We start from the raw sequence: 20,832 nt of genomic DNA on the forward strand, positions 1-20,832 counted from the left end.
TAAGGATGCTGCAAGACCATAAAGAGCGCGGTCACCACGATGGAAACAGGCATTGGCGGGACATGCAAACAAAGGACGGGGAGGGAATTGGGCACCAACAGGGAGAGTGACATGTAACTATAAAACGGGGGATAGGGGACGGAATCGGGTGGCGGCGGCAGGACTCTGGCCCCACAGTTCAATGATTTAAAGCGCCCGCTTTAAATCATTGAACTAAAGTGGCTTCTGCGGGGCCAGAAACAGTCTATCGGCGTATAACACGCAGATAGACTTTAAGCTAAAAAATTTTGTCTAAAATATGCGTGTTATACGCCAATAAATACGGTAGTTTTTTCCTCCTCACCTTCTAAAAATTATAAGTGCAAAAATGAAAAGTTCCTGCGTCCTTAAGAGGTTAATGTTTGGCAAGCCTTTTTCCCAAAGTTCTTAGTGAGACCGGTTTAGCCAGGCTCCAATAAAACAGGTATTCAAGTAAGCTTGCCTAGTAAGATCCAAACCAGAAACACATTAACTCTAAGGATATGTTCATATGGTAGGAAAATGTGAAATGTGCAGTCTCAGAATGCAATGCATTTCCAAACGAAATCCATGGAAAGTACAGACAATTCTTTTTGTGGACTCCAGAAATGTGATGTTTCTGCCTCCGAAATTTCAACGTGTGCACAGTGCAGAAAAATGCCATCAAAATTAAGACTTTGCTGCAGTGGAATACTGCCGTGGAATACTGCAAGGACACTGCACTGTGTGCATATACCCAAAAAGGTTGGTCATAGACTATGAAAGAAAATACCTACAGATAATACAAGACTTTTTTCTTACCTAGGAAACGGGAACAATTTGCATACTTCCCCAGGGAGCATTGCATATACGAATCCCTACAACAGATCAAATTCTAAATGTATATGCATTGTCACAAGTCAGGCACATATGCTCTGGTATTGACACTTAGGCCCAGATTTATCAAACTGTTAGAGAAAACCTGGAGTGATTTTCCCACAGCAACCAGTCACGGCTCATCTTTCACTTCCTAACAAGCTCTGGTAAAGTGAAAGCTGAGCTGTGATTGGTTCCTGTGTTAAAATCGATCAAGTTTTTCTCTCAGTTTGAAAAATGTGGGCTTAAATACCCATGAAATCTGATATCTATTGTCGTAATGTATATACAAAACCTTCAGCAACTACATCATTGCAAATATTTTTATTGTAACAAACACTATCCTTTTGTGTTTTTTCCTGTTAAATTTGGAAACAAGAAAAAAAAAAAAACTAAAAGTATTTTTGCAAAGCATGTAAAAAACTGAAAAAAAAACATACATAAAGAAAAACATGTTTACAGACACTAGAGACTGATTAGGAAGATTTAAAAACATTTAAATTAGGACAAGAAAATAAAACAAAGGTGCCATCTCATTGTGGCGGATTTCTGAACCAGTTGCTTTATGTCTGTATCTCTCTCTGCAGGGGGAGCGGATAAAAAAAAAAGAAAAAAAAAAGAAAAAATACAACAGTGTCTTCAGGGGAGGAAAGCACTGGCTCTGTATATTTAATTTTGGATAACTTCATTATTGGCACAGTTACTACTTTTATGAGATGTAGCTCCACATTTTACTATTTTATACCAGCTATTCACATGCAGATTTCATCTTGGGGTTGCAATTCATGTTTCCATAGATACCAAAGTAGTTTAGCAAAGGATAGCAAAAGTGCATGCCTACCGAATATTTTAAGTTAAGAAAATGCTGCAATAAATTATATTGGATATTCCAACAGCACAATTATAAAAAGGTTAAGGTTTTCGGGTAGTGTTCATCAACACTGCCTAGCAATGTATGTATGCATGTAACAAGGTGAAAATCTGTAAGCGGAAAATTATATATATATATATATATATATATATATATATATATATATATATATATATATATATATATATATATGAATGAATGTATATCTCTAACAGTGCCTGTACTAGGTGATTATTCAAAAATATGATGATATTAAAAAGCTGGCAATACAATTAAATACACTCAGGCTATTGCTGGCACTGTTATTCCTAGGACCTCCAATAAGTGCTAAGTGCAACTATGAAACTGAAGTGGAGGACCAGGAGGAAGATTGAGTTACATTGATGTGACTTCAAAGCCAATAAGAAAAAAAAAACTAAAAAAAAACCACACAAAAACAGTGTAACAATTATGTTTTGTTACACTTTTTTATCTTGACAATGACACACTCAATTTTCACTAGAGCTATGTATTGCTCCATGCAGGAAGCACCCATAATCAGGTCTGAATGCCAACTGCTTGTTTACATGCAGATCCAGCTTTTTGTTACAGGTGTACATTATGCTAAGCATGATTTGCAACCATTTTAAAAGGAAAACTGTCACTTTCATACTGCCTGAACATCAAGTCATGTGGGGAGGGGTTTCTGCCTAGGCTGCTGGCATTGATTCGCAATACTTTGAGAACGATCCATAAACATATACGGTAGGGCAGGAAGAAGCTGCTAGGGGCTGCCCAGGGTTTGCGCAGCATAAAAGTAATGACAGGTTTCCTTTAAAACCTGATTAAATTTTAGAGCTACAGTGAGTTTCACAATTGTGACAGAACAAGCTGTATTTTTATGAGCAGATTTTATGAGATGATGGTCAAGTGAAGAACATGACCGAAAAACTACCTGAGAGGCAAACATCTGTTAACCATTCAGGACTTATCGACAAACAGTATACAAATAAGACCTGATTACCTAACCATGTATGACTATAGAGAATGAAAATAAGAGAATATATTTAAGATCTAGTAAGATGTTTCAGAGGCTCCTAAAAGCTGTGGAGAGACCAGGAAATCCTTGAAAATATGTTTGCTCCTTATGTGACGTATGCTGAGACTCAGCTGGAAGTGGATTACTCGGACTTCCTATCCCTATGAATTTTAACAAGTGCAATACATTTGTTTATAAAGTTGGAGATTGGGGGGCAATGGTGCTGGGGCACTGGGGGTTATAGCTGTAATTTGGAAACAGAAAAAAAAAAATGGCTGTGGAGAAGTTTTCGATGACGAGTAAAAAGTTGTATATGGAGTGAGGGGGGCAGCAGAGTGAAGGTTCTTAAGGGGTCATTGTGGGGAGGAGAAAGAAAGTATAGAGCAGCATTAACCCCTCCCCTAACTAGCACAGAAACAAAAACCTGAATAGCAGAGAGGTAGTTTGATTGAAAGCATTATGTAAACCCCTCTCCCACCCCTCAGTTACAAAAATCTAAACACACCCCAGTTTTTGCATATTACTAAATAGAACAAATAAAACTGCACCTCCTATAAATCTGTAGGAAGTGAGAAATTAGTATATTGAGCTGGCCATATTCTTTCCTCCATTCCACAATGGCTCAGTCATCATCCAGGTTCATCTCTAAATAGATATTTACAGTATTAATCTTTTTGCCTTTAATTTTTCACTAAAACATTAACATCCCTTCAATGACAACCCAACTGCTCCAAATATTTTACTTTACTACTGTGCCCCCTCACTGCTAATACATGAGAGCATAAGGGGGAGAAAAGTCTGCACTTTAAACTTGTTTCTCAAGGCAAGGAGAGTGGTTGATAAGGAGGCATGGAATGATTTTCTCCCCTGGACCAACTTCCAATATACATTTATAAAAAAAAAATTAAAATAAAAAAAGGGGGAGGGGTGAAGACAAAAAGAATATTAACCCACTGCAGGTCAACATGATGTTCTATGCCTCCTAAATTGTACAAGTAGAAGGGATTGCAAACTTCGCGATGCATACAGGTCTTGGTAGGAAGAGGGGACAACAGCACCCAGCTGCGTTAATTTTCTATTTTAAGGTCCAAGTCCATAGTAAGAAAGCAGGAAGGGGTCAGCAAGCTGATAAAATCCCTTTCTCAAAGCAGCGTCTCTTATGTGCTGGGCGGTCCTCCTCCTCCTCTTCTTCGTCTTCTTCAGAGGAGGACGATGAAGACGAAGAGCTGTCCAGTGTCAGATCCACCACATCTGGCCCAGGTTTTCCATTCTCAGTTGACACTGCGCTGCTTGGAGGGGGAACCTTTGCTGTCATTTCTGGAGAACCTAATGAACAGAAAACATGCAGCACCACTTTAGAAAAAACAAACCATTCCTAAAAAAGAAAATCTTAATTACAGACTGTGTGATGCAGGTGCAAAGCAGGGGAAATGAAAGATATTGAGAGTCAAATACCTAAATCAAGAATAGGACAGACTGGACTGCAGCTTCTCTCTTTTTCAGCTTTTATTGGACGCCAAGAACCATCAACCAAAAATTCTATTTCATCTGCATCCTTACACTCACTGAGGATCTTTGACAGAAGTCTGAAAAGAAAACATTTTGTTTGCAATCAACATGAGGCAGCATTTTCAAAATATAGGGGGAGATTTATCAAAACCTGTCCAGAGACAAAGTTGGCGAGTTGCCCTTAGCAACCAGATCGCTTCTTTCATTTTTAACAAGGCTTCTGCAAAATGAAAGAAGCAATCTGATTGGTTGCTATGGGCAACTGAGGAACTTTTACTCTGGACAGGTTTTGATAAATCTCCCCTTTAGTCTATAATTATCAGTTGTCCCATATAACTGGGCAGGGCAAATGCACTCTACTTTATCTTCTAAAAAACCAGGACAGTGGCAGCACCATCACCACAGACAACAATGCAGCCCAATGGATCCCATTATCTTATAATGTGGCCCATCAAATTTCATTGAGGTGTTCAATATTTTGACAGGATTGGCACTGCATGCTTCACTATTCTTTCCATTACATCTGAAGGAACAGCCAACAAAAGCTCCAACCACAGGCTCTCATCCTAGTGTGAGGATAGCAGCCTTATGATGTATTAACCGGTTAACTACCATGGACGTCCATACTGGTCCATGTGCTGTTAACACTGTATGGCGCTGGCTCCCGACTCGAGCCTGCGTCATACCGGCCAGCCCTCAGTCGAATCCTGTAGCTGAGGGTCGGCATTAATAGCAGACATGCGATCGCCGCGGGCGGCTATTAACCCTTTTGATCACAGCTGACAGTGGCGTCTAAAGGTGCCTTTATTCCGTCCCTAGTTGTCCAGTGGGTTGGATCACTACCCCCCCCAACCGCGATTTAATTTTAAGCGTAGAAACAGAAGCCCTCAAAATGTGTACAAAATTGTGTTTTATCTTCAATTTTGTCGTACAATTATTTTTTTTCCGTTTCGCTGTAGATTTTCAGGTAAAATGACTGATGTCATTAAAAAGAAGAATTGGCAGTGCAAACAAGCAGTCATATGGTTTTTTAGGTGCAAAATTTAAAGGGTTATGATTTTTAAAAGGTAAGGAGGAAAAAACGAAAGTGCAAAAACATAAAAACGCTCAGTCCTTAAAGGGAATTGTTAATTTTTTTTTATTTTTTTTTAGAGGTTTAATACATTTTTCACATTTTTTTTTATATTTTTGCAAATATTTTTAAATGTTTTTATTTGTGACAAAATATGAAAAATTAAAAAATAACTTCATATCAAAATAACGTCATATTTCCCACTCTTGACCAGCAGAGGGAGCCAACATGAGGGATTGGATGAATAGAAAGGAATTGCTGTAAAATGTGGCCTTGCTTTCCTGCAACTCCCTCGTGTCTGTATGTAAGTAGAGCGGGGGATGGGAATCTGTAGTCCACTAGCCAGAGCCATTTTGTCAGTGATTGATAAATGCAGACTACCAAAAGTCTCTCCCGCACTCCTCACTGCCCGCTCCCGCACTCCTCACTACTATTTTGTACATACACAATACCGCCATATCCCTACAATACTATATTGTGCATACACAATACCGTATACCACCCTGGTTGGGAAACACTGTAGATGCTGCAAAACTACAACTCCCAGCATGCCAGGACAGCAAATGGCTGTCCGGGCATGCTGGGAGTTGTAGTTTTGCAACAGCTGGAGGCACCCTGGTTGCAATTATTACAGGGCCATGAATAATTTGAATTCTCACACACAGCTTTTCCGAGCTTCTGAATGGCACCTGATCTGACTACCACTGACACATTCCTTGCCATTCAGAAGCTATTGGAATGCTGAGTGTGAGGCTAGGTTCAGACTATGGAATTTCCATCTGCAATATCGCTATGAAATTGCAGGCGGAAATTTGGCTTAACAGCTAGCGCTAACCCCAATTATTACCCTGGTACCCACCAGCACAGGGGTGTCGGGAAGAGCAGATACCAACAGGCCCAGAGCGTCAAAAAAGGCACTACTGGGCCTAGGTGGTAACAGGCTGACGTTATTTAGGCTGGTAAGGTGCAGTAACAATGGTCCTCGCCCACCCTGGTAACGTCAGGCTGTTTCTGCTTGGTAGGTATTTGGCTGATACTGAAAATAGGGGAACCACACACGTTTTTTGCATAAAGACAAAAAAAAAAAAAAAAATCACATAGGGTTCCCCCTAGTTTCAGTATCAGTCAAATACCAACCAAGCAGCAACAGCCTGATGTTACCAGGGTGGGCGAGGACCATTGTTACTGGCCCTCCCCAGCCGAAATAATGTCAGCCTGTTACCGCCTAGGCCCAGGGGCACCATTTTTGATGCTCTGGGCCTGTTGGTACCGGCTCTTCCCGACACCCCTGTGGCAGTGGGTACTGGGGTAATTGGGGGTTAGCGCTAGCTGTTTTGGGGGCTAAAGCTAAGCCCTGGTTTAGAAATGGATTCTGTATCAGACAGCTTCCACTACTAAGCCTGTAAAGTAGATTAAAAATAAACAACTCTCCCACAAGCCCTCGTTAACCATTTTATTAATAAAAAATGCAGTTCATCGCTGTAGTCCACCGAATCCAAAGTAGTCCTCTGCATACAGCAATTTGAAATTAGAAGGAAAAAAAAAAAATAAAATAAAAAAAAAAATTGGTTAGTACATTTATGGTGTTCTCCCCTGGGGAGAACACCCATAAATCAGGTTTTCCAAACAGGGGGCCTCCAGCTGTTGCTAAACTACACCCCCTATCATTTCCAGACAGCCTTTGGCTTTCTGGGAATGATGGGAGTTGCAATTTAGCAACAGCGAGCATCCACTTTAGCAGTCTCGCTGTTCCTCAACTACTACTCCAATCATGAGTCGTTTAGCAACAGCTGGAGGCTCCCTGTTTCTAAACTACAACTCCCAAACAGCTAAAGCATGCTGGGAGTTGTAGTTTTGCAACATCTGGAGGCACCCTGGTTTGGGAAACACTGGCATGGAGGGGCGACATTGTGTAAAGCAGTGTTTCCCAACTAGGATGTTGCAAAACTAAAAGTCCCAGCAAGCCCAGATAGTTAAAAGCTGTTTGGGCATGCTGGGAGTTGTAGTTTTTCAAAATCCTGATTGGAAAACACTGCTTCACAGTGTCGCACCTTCATACCAGTGTTTTGCGAGAAGAAGAGTTGCAAAACTAAAAGTCCCATCAAACCCAGACTGCCTTTAGCTGTCTGGGCATGCTGGGACTTGTAGTTTTGCAAGATCCTGGTTGCAAAACACTGTTAGAAAGCAGCAGACGTGGGAAAGTTACGCAATTTGCGTAACTCCAATTGACTTTAATGGGAGTTACGCAAACAGAATAGCCGGCGGGGCTTCGCTGTCTGCGTAACTTCCATTAAAGTCAATGGGAGTTACGCAAATTGCGTAACTTCCACACGTCTGCTGCTTTCGGCTTTCCAAGCATTTCCAGTCACCGCAAACAGGCCGGGGGAGCGGAGAAAGCCACAGCAAACCTGCTCCCGCTCCTGGCCACGCAGCTCTTCTCCTGGTACCACTCCTAGCCATGCTGCTCTTCCAATGGTCCCGCTCCTGGCCACGCTCCTCTGCCACTGGTCCCGCTCCTGGAAGGCTCCTCAGCGATGACACCGCCCACGCTCCACTGCCGGTCTTCAAGAAAATGGCGTCCGTCTTCCCCCATGTTTTCCTGGCTGCGGCAAGCAGAAGCTACAGCGCGTGTGCTAGAAGCCCCTAAAGTAAGTAAACCTGACGTCCTCCGTCTCTGCTTTCCTATGTACATGAATTGCCGTAGAGCAAGTGTGCTGGTGTCGTGTAGTGATGTCAGCACACTTGCTCTAGTAATGGCAGCCCCCATAGCACATTTTTAAATTGAAATATTACAAAAACTAATGTAAAAAAAAAAAAAATTTTATATAGCATTTATACAATGTTTAAGTTACAATAAATAAAAAATTAGGTGACACTTTACCTTTAAGGGGTTAATAACAGATTTGTTCCTTAAGAATACTCATTTGGGTCTTTAATCATTTAACCCTTTAGTTATAAGAACACTAGTCTTGCTTCCACTCCCAACATGCATCATTGAACTGTGAGTGCCCATGACCCCGTCAATGGTTTCCTGATGTCGATCTGAGAGTCACTTTTTGGTGCTGACCAACGCAAAGTAAAGCACTATACAAAACAGGCACTAAACTAACTACTTCTGTGACTAAGTTTCATGTTTGTATACTGAAATGTAGTAATTAAACTAATTGATGTGTCTTGACATAGTTTATATATTCATCCCTGACATGTCAGATTGAACGCCCCATGATAGAATGAAAGAAAATCCTATGCGCTCTTATGTTTATCAATAACCAATAAACCTGATTCTAAAGAACTCATCTGGGTAAACAGTCAGGCCCAGATAATGTCAACTGCATACTGAAATTATTTCAAAAAAGGTGATAATATTTTTATTTATCGACCCTAATCAATCAATTAATGACAATGACTCCTAGTGGACATGGCTGTGGCCATCTTTGATCAATAGCACATGCGCAGTAGGAGTGAATACAGAGCGGGGAAAGGAAGGGGATTGTATGAATATGTACAGGCAGGCCAAGTGCTGAACGAACAGCGCTGATGTCAGTGTCCGATGCCACCACTGTAACTTATCCTGTGCCACTGACTGCTCATTTGCATAATCACAATTATGAAGATAACTAGGAAATGTTGCAATGGATTCTGGCATGGTAGGCATAGTTTTACTCAGTCACCCGCACTACCAGGCAGTACCAATGGTTAGTGTGGGTGACTTTGTCAACAGTTTTCCATTAATTTCGAGCACGTCTGCAAATATATATTAGTAAAAAATCTACAGCCCCAAAATATTAAAGATGTTGTCCAGTGATATGAAAATGGACTTAACATGTACTTGTCGCTTTAAAAGACATTTGACAAGTCCATCGAACTCTAGAAGCAGTTCTCTCACTGCTCTGTCTATGGGACCGAGAGGGTCCCATAGACTTGCATTATGTATTATGTTACAGAACTGGGAGAGAACAAGGTTAGCAATCGGTTCGAGACTGCTGTGACCATTTAACTCTTATGCACACCATGACAAATGCCACCACAACTTAACCCACTATGATGTAGAGTTACATCATGGTGTACTGTGGGCTGAGAAACAGAATCCACGGCATCAAAGCCGATGCCAACTGCGAAATGCAGCCGCATTCCTGCCAGAACTAAAATGAGTGCTAGTCTCTGCAGTTTATTCGGGAGATAACCATTATATTCTCAGACAAAAAATATTTAAAACGGCTTTTTTGCGGGGTGAGCTGTAGTTATTAAATAGTACTATTTTTTGTTGTACCTGTCATATTTCGAACATTTTTAGCCCACTTTCTTGGAGGAAAGGTGACAAAAATCTTCCATTTTAGCATTGTACCCAACACTTGTAACATGTAAGGTAATCTCACCCATCAATTATAAGCTGATCATACTGAGCCGGTTTGTCACACACAGGGCAGGTCCACGTTGGCTTCTTTTCATTCATTTGAAGATAGAAGACTGCATCAAAGCACTGCAGATGAGCACAGGTCTCTGCTCTACAAGGTACAGTTAAGCGCATCTTCACAAGCTGCAGAATAGAAATTCAATTATCCACAGTGTGAGGCAAAGAAATATTTAAGACTATGTAATCTGTTTTGCATTAATCAGCAGCATGTTTTATGAGAAAAATACTTATCTGTGCATGTTGTGTATTATATAATCAGGTTCATACATGGACACAAAATTATCCAGTCTTAACATTACAACTATGCATGTGTGGGGTTAAAAAAAATAGCTGTTTTCAGGAGAACATAGTGAGATATTCCCCAATTTAATTTCCTTAAACTGAACATTAATCTTGAGGTGGCTGCTATTTTTTTTACAAATACATCACAGCTTAGCCCCATTTATGTGAGATACCAACAACAACCCATTGTCAAAAGAATTTGGATAAAGTTTGTTTTTTAATCTCAGACAACCCCTCAATGTTCCAAAACCATGCATTAAATTAGGTAAACAAAACCAGCCTGTGTTGCTACTGACAAATATTTAATGACAAAGATAAATAATCCATATCTACTACAGCTCCCATTTTTGATACATATCGTCTTACCGGACAGATAAGTGAAACTCTGACGCCAGTGGTAGCAATCTCACTGTCTGGGTCTAGACGCAGCTTTTCCCTTACTGCATTAAATAAGGGAAGAAAACAAAATGTTTTAAAGGTGCTTTAATATAATATAAAGCAAGTTTCTTTTATTAAGCACTGTAGTGACAGATCAAAGATTTCAGATTAGGGGGAAAAAAATTAAAATTTGACATGGACTGAACATGGGCCCGTGTAAACATGCTCATTCATCACACGATTGAGTTTTATTGGCTGCAAAAAGTCATTGTTAACATCCACACATCTATCTAGACAGGGGATGTGCGGCTTATAATGAATTGAAATAGCGCACACTATTGATTCAGCCTTGAGACTGCCCCCAGTCAAGCCATCTAAAACAGGGGTCTCAAACTCCCGGCCCGCAGAACAAAAGTTTGTGGCCCGCGCCAGGTATGTAGTGAAGAAAACTGTCTTGAAGCAGGTCTGTGTCCTGAGCAGAGCAGAGACTGCACACGCCCCCCCCCCCCCCCCCCCCGCCATCAACCAATCACAGTGTCTCAGCACTCAGAACGCTTCAAGACACAGTTTTCTTCACTACTCCAGAGAGGAGAACAGGTAAGGCTGTCTATGTGTGTGCATGTGTGTGTGTCTGAATCGGGGAGGGGGGGGGGGGGGGGGTAATCGAAAAGCCTGCTGGCTGGGAACCCGCTGCCTACCTAATGTGGGGAACCCCCAGCCTACCTAATGTGGGGAACCCCCAGCCTACCTAATGTGGGGAACCCCCAGAAGTAGCACCCCCATCATCCGTTAGCTCAGACTATTACCACACGGGTAGGGGGAATGGGGGGTTGCTAGTGGATGATGAGGGGCATATGATTAGGGCATTATATGTAATGGTCGCATGCGGCCCAGCCTCACCCAGCCGCTACCTCCAGTGGCCCCCGGATAATTTGAGATTGAGACCCCTGATCTAAAAGGAACTTTAAGCTATGTGGACCCTTAGGCACACAGTGGGATGTCAGCACGGAAAATTTCCAAGCAGACATGCCAATGACAGCAGAGTGCTGTCAGTATATGTGGTCGCTCGGACCGCCGGCAATGCATTTCCTTGAGGAAACATTTAATATTTTAGCGGATGCCCAAATTAGGATTTCGGCCGTGTGAACAGAGCAGGTCTCAGCTGCAATAGGTCTCACCTGCTGCAGAATATCAGTGCAGAAGATTCATGTGGAATTCTGCATGGACATTCTGCCATGTGAATCCCGCCTTACAGAGAATTACACCTAACTGAATATCTCTGCAGCTACAGCATTTAAAAAGTTATTTTACAAACAAGTTTTAAGTTCTATAAATTAGTAAGAAATATTGACTACCATAATACTGTCCAGCCTCCTCTGGCTGTCTACACCATGTTCACTACAACACACATTTCATGAAAGGGAATAGGTCAGCTCTAGAACATGAACAAAACTCAAGTGTTAAGGGAGAAGGCTCTGCACTTCTATCTTAACAGATTGATGTGCATGTTCCAGCATTGGGCAGTGCATGTTAGTCAAGGCTGGGAGAGAAGAGGTGTTGCATCCGGTTGCTCAACACTGCCTCTGACACTTGAGCACCAAGCATGATCTGGATTCTTTTTTACATTACTTACATGAAAAAAAATACAAAAATATAATATATTTTTTTAAGTTTTCAAAAATAAATCTTACCAAGGGTCTTGCACAATTCTGGGTGTTTAACTCCAATGGTTTTTAAACGTTGTAATAGTTCAGATGAGGTTCTCTGTCTCACCAAATATAAGCCCACCGAATAACTCTGATTAAGAAGGTAAAATATTTACAGGTGGTTATTAAAAAGCATTAAAAAAAATAAAAAATATAAAATAAAAAATTCTCTAAATCTACTTTTGCATCACCTCTTCCTAATAGTTATGAATGAAGATGGGCATTCCCTGGATATAATGATAATTTCAAGAAATTTAACAGCGCCATGGGAGACCACTTTCTAGCTCTCGTATACAACAAAGCCTTTTAATAAATTAGAGGAAGATAACCTAAAATTAGGAGATTACAGGGAAATTTGCCATGCTCCCCATGCCTATTGGATACCAAGCAATGTGATTGTGGGGTTCAGAGGGTTGTCATGACAGCTGAAGACATTAGAAAAGTGTATCTTTAACCCCTTAACCACCACGGACATAAATGTACGTCTTGGTTTGGCAGGACTTTGCCAGGACGTACATTTACATATGTTAATACTGATCGGTGCTATGTCCTATGCATAGCACTGAACAGTATTAGCAATCAAATGATTGCTATAGATAATCCCCTATGGGGACATAACTAAAAATAGTTTAAAAAAAAAAAAAAAAAAAAAAGGTGAAAAATACCCTTCCAATAAAAATTTTAATTGTCCGTTTTTACCATTTTACCCCCAAAAAGCGTAATTATTTTTTAAACATATTTGGCATCGCCGCGTGCGTAAATGTCTGAACTATCAAAATATATTGTTAATGATCCCATACGGTGAATGGCGTAAACTTAAAAAAAAAGTCCAAAAATGCAGCTTTTTAGTCATTTTATATAATAAAAAATTTTTTTTTTATTTAAAAGATTTTTTACACTTCCCGTAAAATCTTTTTCTCAGAAGCTTCATTGGGGGACACAGGAACCGTGGGTATATCTTGCTGCCACATGGAGGCTGACACTAGGCATACAAAAAAAGAAGTCGGCCCCTCCCAGCAGGGTATACCCCACCTCCTGCCTTAGAGACACTTAGTTTTAGTCCCAAAGCAATAGGAGTCTAGAGGGTGCCCAGTCAAAATAACGAAACACCAACTGACAGGCGACCAACTCTCAGATCACAACTAACCTACACAGGGTGGGAGCTGTGTCCCCCAATGGAGCTTCTGAGAAAAAGATTTTATGTTAAGTGTAAAAAAAAAAATCTCCTTTTCTCATTCAGCTCCATTGGGGGACACAGGAACCGTGGGACATACCAAAGCAGTCCCCGGGGGTGGGAAAACCATGTAACCCAGAATCAAGCGAACGGCAGAGCCAACGCTGCCTGCAAAACCTTACGCCCGAAAGAGGCGTCGGCGGATGCAGAAGTGTGCACTTGGTAAAACTTGGTGAATGTGTGTACCGAAGACCAAGTAGCCGCCTTACACACCTGTAGGGCCAAAGCCCTGTTAAAGACCGCCCAAGAGGCCCCCACAGAGCGAGCCATAACCCGGAAGGGAGGATCCTTCCCCTTGGAATGGTATGCTTCAGAAATGGCGGACCGGATCCATCTGGAGATGGTGGCCTTAGAAGCCGGCAAACCCTTGCGTCGGCCCTCTGGAAGGACAAACAGTGACTCCGACCGTCAGAAAGAAGAGGTGGCCTTGAGGTAAACTTCTAAAGCCCATATCACATACAGGTTGTGAAGAGAACACTCTTAGGATGAGATGGAGCAGGGCAGAAGGAAGGAAGAACGATATCCTCGTTCAGATGAAAGGAAAAAAAAAAAAAAAAACACCTTTGGTTGAAATGAAGGAACCGGCCGAAGTACTGCCTTGTCCTGATGAAGAATCAGGAAGGGAGGTTTACAAGAAAGCTGCCAACTCCAACACCCGACAGATCGAGGTCACAGCCACCAAAAAGGCGACCTTCCAGGAAAGGAAACAGAGAAATATCTCGGATAGGCTCGAACGGAACGGATTGCAAGGCACTCGGGACCAAATTTAAGTCCCAGGGGGGAGTAGGAGACCTATAGGGAGGAACCTCATGAGCTACACCTTGGATGAAGGTGTGCACCGATGAGTCAGAAGCCAGAGGCCGGTGAAAAAGAATAGACAGCGCCGACACTTAACCCTTGAGGGAACTAAGAGCCAGGCGCATCTCAAGACCCGACTGCAGAAACACCAGAAGGTTCGGCAGAGAAAACTGAACTGGGGAAAGAGCGGGCCTCGCACCACCGAAAATAAGCCCGCCAGGTCCTATGGTAGACCCTAGCCAAGGATGGCTTATGCGCCTTGAGCCTAGTGCGAATAACCCTAGATGAGAAACCGCAAGCCTTCAATACCGTGGTTTCAACCGCCATGCCGTCAAACGCTGCAGCCGTGAATTGGGGTGGCAAAGATGACCCTGAGATAGAAGATCGAGGCGATCTGGCAGGCGGAAGGGAATGTCCACCAAGAGCCAAACCACGACGGTGTACCAAGATTGGCGGGGCCAATCCGGGGTCACTAGGATGGCCGGTACGCCTTCCGCCTTGAGTTTCCTGAGCACTCGGGGAAGGAGAGGAATCGGCGGAAACAGGTACGGGAGAGTGAACCGGAATGATGAGGGCGTCCGCGGCCAGCGCCAGAGGATCTCTGGACTTTGCTACGAAGTTTGGAACCTGCTGGTTTAGGCGGGACGCGAAGAGGTCCACGTCCGGAATCCCCCAGTGCGGCAGATGGACTCGAACACCTCCGGGTGAAGGGACCACTCCCCGGGATCGGGGGAGGAGCGACTTAGAAAATCCGCCTCCCAATTTTCCACCCCCGGAATGTGGATCGCCCAGTGCAAAATCTTGGACACCTCGGTTATGGCGGCACTGCTGCAAGTGCCCCCTTGGCGGTTGAGGTACGCCACAGCCGTAGCGTTGTCCGACTGAATGCGAACCGGGCGACCCCGAAGAAGAGACTCCCAGTGTCAGAGAAAGGAATATCGCCCGGATCTCCAGGACATTGATAGGAAGCCTGGCTTCCCAAGGTGACCACCGTCCGGTCCAGGACGACACACCCCCCAACCGAGGAGGCTCGCATCCGTCGTAATGACCAGCCAGTTCAACGGTAGAAACAAGCGGCCGCTCTGAAGGAGGGTAGAGTGGATCCACCAAAGAAGAGACTGGCGAGCTGGGGTGGGTAGACGGATGCGATGATCCAAGGAAAGGGGGGATCCATCCCACAGAGACAGAATAGCCCACTGAAGCGGACGGCAACGGAACTGTGCAAACGGAACCACCATTCTGCCCAGTACTGCCATGCATGCACGAATGGACACTCCTAACGCACTCCTAACAGCAGAGCACTCCGCTTGTCCGGGGGGAGGAAGATGCGCGCGCTCGCGAAGATGCGCGCGCACCCGTAGCTGGTTAGGGTCAGCAGGGTGATGTGGAGACTCCTCGATCTGGACCCGGGACGGGGCCTTGATAAGCAGGTCGTCCAGGTAAGGAAGGACAGATACCCCTGGGACATGAGAATGGCCATGACAGCCGCCAGAACCTTTGTAAAAACCCGGGGGGCAGTGGCCAGGCCGAAGGGCAGAGCCACAAACTGAAAGTGACCCTGCGGAACTGCAAAGTGTAGAAAACGTTGATGAGGAAAAATCGGGATGTGAAGAGACGCATCCCGAATGTCCACTGAAGACAGGAATTCGCCCTGATCCATGGATGCCACGATCGACCGTAGTGACTCCATACGGAAGTGGCGAAGATGCCTGTTGAGGAGTTTAAGATCCAAAATCGGACAGACTGAATCCTCCCTTTTGGGCACCACGAAGAGGTTGGAATAGAAACCCCTGAAACGGTCTTGAGGTGGAACGGGCACAATAACACCCTTTTGCAGCAGAGTGCGAATGGCAGAATGAAAACCTGCGGCCAGAGCAGGTGAACGAGGAGGCCGGGATCGAAAAAAACGATCCCAGGGAAAAGAAGCAAACTCGATTCGGTAACCGTCTGAGATGACGTCCCGAACCCAAGAGTCCTGGACTTGTGCCAACCAGACGTCCCGAAAAAGTAGTAAGCGACCGCCCACACGAGACGGAGTCCCAGGTGGGGGCGCCGCTTCAGGTCGAAGCTGGTTTACGAGTTCCTGATTTAGCAGGAAATCGGTTGGAGCGATTATCTGAATATGGAGCTCACCTGAATATGGAGGTATACTTACCTCCAAGAAGTTCTGTCCCCAGAAGTCTTCACCAGACTAAGCCTGCTGCATCATGCCAGGCTTCAGAAAGCTGGGCGAGCAGAGGCAATAGGCGACCCGGACCCAAGGTAAAAACCTGAAGCTGGCTGGTGGCGAGGAAGGGTTAATGGACCATAATCTATGGAACCGTGCCCTTCAGTCGCATGCGGGGAAAAAGGCAGCGCCATGCTCCTGTTGCCCCTACCTAGAAAAATAAAAAAGAAAAATTCTAAACACTAGGGGGGAAAAAAAAAAAAGACCAGACCTGGAGCAATCCAGGCCCGTGTTGCCTCATATGACACCAAGCTAAAAACTGAGTGTCTCTAAGGCAGGAGGTGGGGTATACCCTGCTGAGAGGGGCCGACCTTTTTGTATGCCTAGTGTCAGCCTCCTAGTGGCAGCAAGATATACCCCCAATTCCCCCAATGGAGCTGAATGAGAAAAAAAATAATTATCTAAAAGTTTTATAAATGCAAATGTGGTATAGATAAAAAGTATAGATTACGGCGCAAAAAATTAGCCCTCATACCGCCCTATATACGGAAAAAGTTATAGGTGGTCAAAACAGGCGATTTTAGGTTACTGATTTTGTACAAAAGTTTTAGATTTTTTTAAGTGGTACAAAAATATAAAAGTATCTAGCCATGGGTATCATTTTAATCGTATTCACCCACAGAATAAAGAAAACATGTCATTTTTACCGTAAAGTGTACAGTATGAAAACAAAACCCTCCAAAATGTGCAAAATTGTGTTTTTCATTAAAATTTCCTCCCTAAAAAAAAAAAATGTGGGGGTTCTCCGTATATTATGGTAAAATGAGAGGTTTCATTACAAAGAACAATTGGTCACGCAAAAAACAAGCCCTTATATGGGTTTGTAGATTGAAATATAAAAGTTATGGATTTTAGAAGGCGAGGAGGAAAAAACTAAAACGTAAAAATAAAATTGGCCTGTCCTTAAGGTGAAAATGGGCTTGGCCCTTAAGGGGTTAAGGACGCTCCCTGTGTTTACCTAAATGACCAAGCCTAATCTTGAACGGGTCTCTAAGTTGTAATAACTCTGAAATGCTGTTACTGAGCGAAGCAATTCTAAAATTGTTTTTTCGTGACATATTGGGGGGAGATTGATCAAAACTGGTGCAGAGAAAAAGTTGCCCAGTTGCCCATAGAAAACAGATTGCTTATTTTATTTTTCAGAGGCTTCCTCAAAAATGAAAGAAGCAATCTGATTGGTTGCTGGTCAACTTTTGGTAATTCAATGATACATGCAGCATTTTTTATAGCATTAACTATGCATTAAAAAATGATTTATAATTATCGCAATTACCAATTTATATAGCTTTTATTAGGGATCGACCGATAGTTTTTAGGGCCGATACCGATACTCTGTGGAGGTTAGGGCTGATAGCCGATAACTTACACCGATATTCCGGTATAAATTAACGGCTATTTATCCCCCCCCCCCCCCCCCACCCCCGGCGACACCGCTGCAGATCATCGATTTAAAGCGAGCGCTTTAAATCAATGAACTGCAGCGGCTTTTGCGGTGCCAGAGACCGCCGCCACCACCTGCTTCTCTCCCCCTGCCTGCCCTGGTGTCATGAGTCCTATCACCACCACCGCGAACATCACCGACCCCTGGAACAGATAATTATAAAACCAGGGATGGGGGAGGCAATGGGGCAGCGGTGGACTCTTGCCGGGGCGGTGCGGTGGTGTGCGGCGGGGCATTATCGGATTATCGGCAAGGTAATTGCCGATACCGATTATGTCCAAAATCATGAATATCGGCCGATAATATCGGCCAAACCGATAATCGGTCGATCCCTAGCTTATGTTCTTTTTCCTTTTCACAATAAAATCCTTTATTGTGCCATCTTCTGACAGACATTATTTTTTGTCCAACGCCATCATGTAAGTCTACATTGTTTGAAGGATGCGCTATACTTTTTATTAGTACTATTTTTACGAAACATGCTACCCTTTCATCTTTTTTATTCCACGTTTTGGATGAAAATGAGTGAATCATTCACTTTGTGTTTTCTTTCATGGTTTTTACCATGCGGGGTAAACAACATTGTTTTATTGTTTAAGTCATTACGAACGTGGAAATACCTATTATGTATGTGTTTTGGGTTGTTTTTTTGCGATAATGGAATTTATTTTTTTCAGATTTTTTAATTTATGGAAAAAGTTTTTAATTTTATATTTTTTTACTTTTTACCTGTTATACTATGCTGCGGTAGAACTGTACTGAAGCTCAGTATAACTGACAGTTGGGAAACTGACATTCAGCCTGTGTGATCAGCTGGCCCCCTGCTGCCATGGCAACCAACTCATGTGATCGCGGGGGTCGCTGTTGGGAAACAGGGGGATCCCCCTCCCCCTGTCAATCCCATAGATGCAGTAATCTGTACTGATGCAGCAGAGACAGCCGTGAACCAGGTCTCAGCAGCTGTGGTGGGGTCGTGGCTGTGACTAATAACAGGGTCCCACTGCAGCGCACTGCTAGGACATATGCATACATTTAGTTGCACAAACATGTCAGCAACTGGGACGTATGTATATGCCCTAGGCGGGGTTAAGTAAGGGGTTGAATATTACGACCCAATTCTATGTAACATCTGTTTGGGTCAAAAGCTTATTACCACCCTTATATAAATTCCTTGAGGGGTATAGTTACTAAAATGGAACACCTTCTCCTGGACAAAAAGCAAACTATATGTGCATTTGGTTATGCACCGACCTGGATGGTTATATTACCCGAAACAACATTGCTCTTTATTTGCACTTTATCTTTTGAGATTTCTAACTTGCATGCATTATATTGCACCACCTATATTTATCTATAAAGCTCAATGGGGGAGATCAAAATGTGTCTAGAGGAAAAGTTGCCTATAGTAACCAGATTGCTTATTTCATTTCTGAAAAGGCCTCTAAAAAATGCCATCTGTTTGGTTACTATGGACAGGTTTTGATAAATCTCCCCCAAGCTTTGTACACGTTATTTCTATGTATTAACCCCTTGGGGACGGAGCCCATTATAACCCTAAGGACGGGAGCATTTTTTGTAATTCTGACCACTGTCACTTTAAGCATTAATAACTCTGGTAAGTTTTTACTTTTCATTCTGATTCAGAGATAGTTTTTTCATGACATATTCTACTTTATGTTAGTGGTAAATTTTTGTTGATACTTGCATCATTTCTTTGTGAAAAATTCAAAAATTTGATGAAATAGAAAATTTAGCATTTTTCTAACTTTGAAGCTCTCTGCTTGTAAGGAAAATGAATATTCCAAATAAATTATATACTGATTCACAAATGCAATATGTCTACTTTATGTTTCCATCATAACGTTGACATGTTTTTACTTTTTGAAGACATCAGAGGGCTTCAAAGTTCAGAAGCAATTTTCCACAAAATTTTCTAAATCTGAATTTTTCAAGGACCAGCTCACTTTTGAAGTGGATTTGAAGGGCCTTCATATTAGAAATACCCCACAAATTACCCCATTATAAAAACTGCACCCCTCAAAATATTCAAAATGACATTCAGTCAGCGTTTTAACCCTTTAGGCGTTTCACAGGAATAGCAGCAAAGTGAAGGAGAAAATTCGAAATCTTCATTTTTTTTTTTACACTCGCATGTTCTTGTAGACCCAGTTTTTGAAATTTTACAAGGGGTAATAGGAGAAAAAGTCCCCCAAAATTTGTAACCCAATTTCTCTGGAGTAAGGAAATACCTCATGTGTATGTCAAGTGTTCGGCGGGCGCAGTAGAGGGCTCAGAAGGGAAGGAGCGACAATGGGATTTTGGAGAGTGAATTTTGCTGAAATGGTTTTTGGGGGTATGTCACATTTAGGAAGCCCCCTATGGTGCCAGAACAGCAAAAAAAAAAAAAAACACATGGCATACTATTTTGGAAACTACACCCCTCAAGGCACGTAACAAGGGGTCCAGTGAGCCTTAACACCCCACAGGTGTTTGACAACTTTTCCTTAAATTCGGATGTGTAAATGAAAAAAAAATTTTTTCACTAAAGTGCAGTTTTTCCCAAAATTTACCATTTCTACAAAGGGTAATGGGAGAAAAATCCCCCCCAAAATTTGTAAGGCAATTTCTCCCGAGTGAAGAGATACCCCATGTGTGGCCCAAAACTGTTGCCTTGAAATACGACAGGGCTCTGAAGTGAGAGAGCGCCATGCGCATTTGAGGCCTAAATTAGGAATTTGCAATAGGGGTGGACCCGGTTACAAGGATGGGGCTTGTTTCCACCAAAACCCTACAGCAGTGTCTCCCACAGGGTGCATCCAGCTGCTGCAAGACTCCCAGCCTGCCAGGACAGTCTATGGCTGTCCGGCAACACTGGGAGTTGTGGTTTTGCAACAGCTGGAGGCGCCATTTAGGAAACACTGCCGTATGAGAAGTTTTTCATTTTTATTTGGGGGAGCGATGTGTAAGGGGGTGTATATCTGCAACATCTGAAGGGCCAGATATTGCATA

General features: G+C 42.9%; 1 protein-coding gene across 1 annotated transcript in view; it reads right to left on the minus strand.

The window, feature by feature from the left end:
* Window positions 1-1,948: 1,948 nt before the first annotated feature.
* PIAS4 (protein inhibitor of activated STAT 4) overlaps window positions 1,949-20,832 on the minus strand; it is a 70,064-nt gene continuing 51,180 nt past the window's right edge. Inside the window, exons 7-11 of the mRNA XM_056573833.1 lie at window positions 12,109-12,214; window positions 10,406-10,479; window positions 9,720-9,880; window positions 4,218-4,348; window positions 1,949-4,088 (exon numbers count right to left, since the gene is read on the minus strand). Coding sequence (XP_056429808.1) covers window positions 3,880-4,088; window positions 4,218-4,348; window positions 9,720-9,880; window positions 10,406-10,479; window positions 12,109-12,214 — 681 coding nt within the window. The 3' untranslated portion in view covers window positions 1,949-3,879. The remainder of the gene's footprint in view (window positions 4,089-4,217; window positions 4,349-9,719; window positions 9,881-10,405; window positions 10,480-12,108; window positions 12,215-20,832) is intronic.

The sequence above is a fragment of the Hyla sarda genome, chromosome 1, assembly GCF_029499605.1.
Source record: "Hyla sarda isolate aHylSar1 chromosome 1, aHylSar1.hap1, whole genome shotgun sequence".
Classification (NCBI taxonomy): Eukaryota; Metazoa; Chordata; class Amphibia; order Anura; family Hylidae; genus Hyla; species Hyla sarda.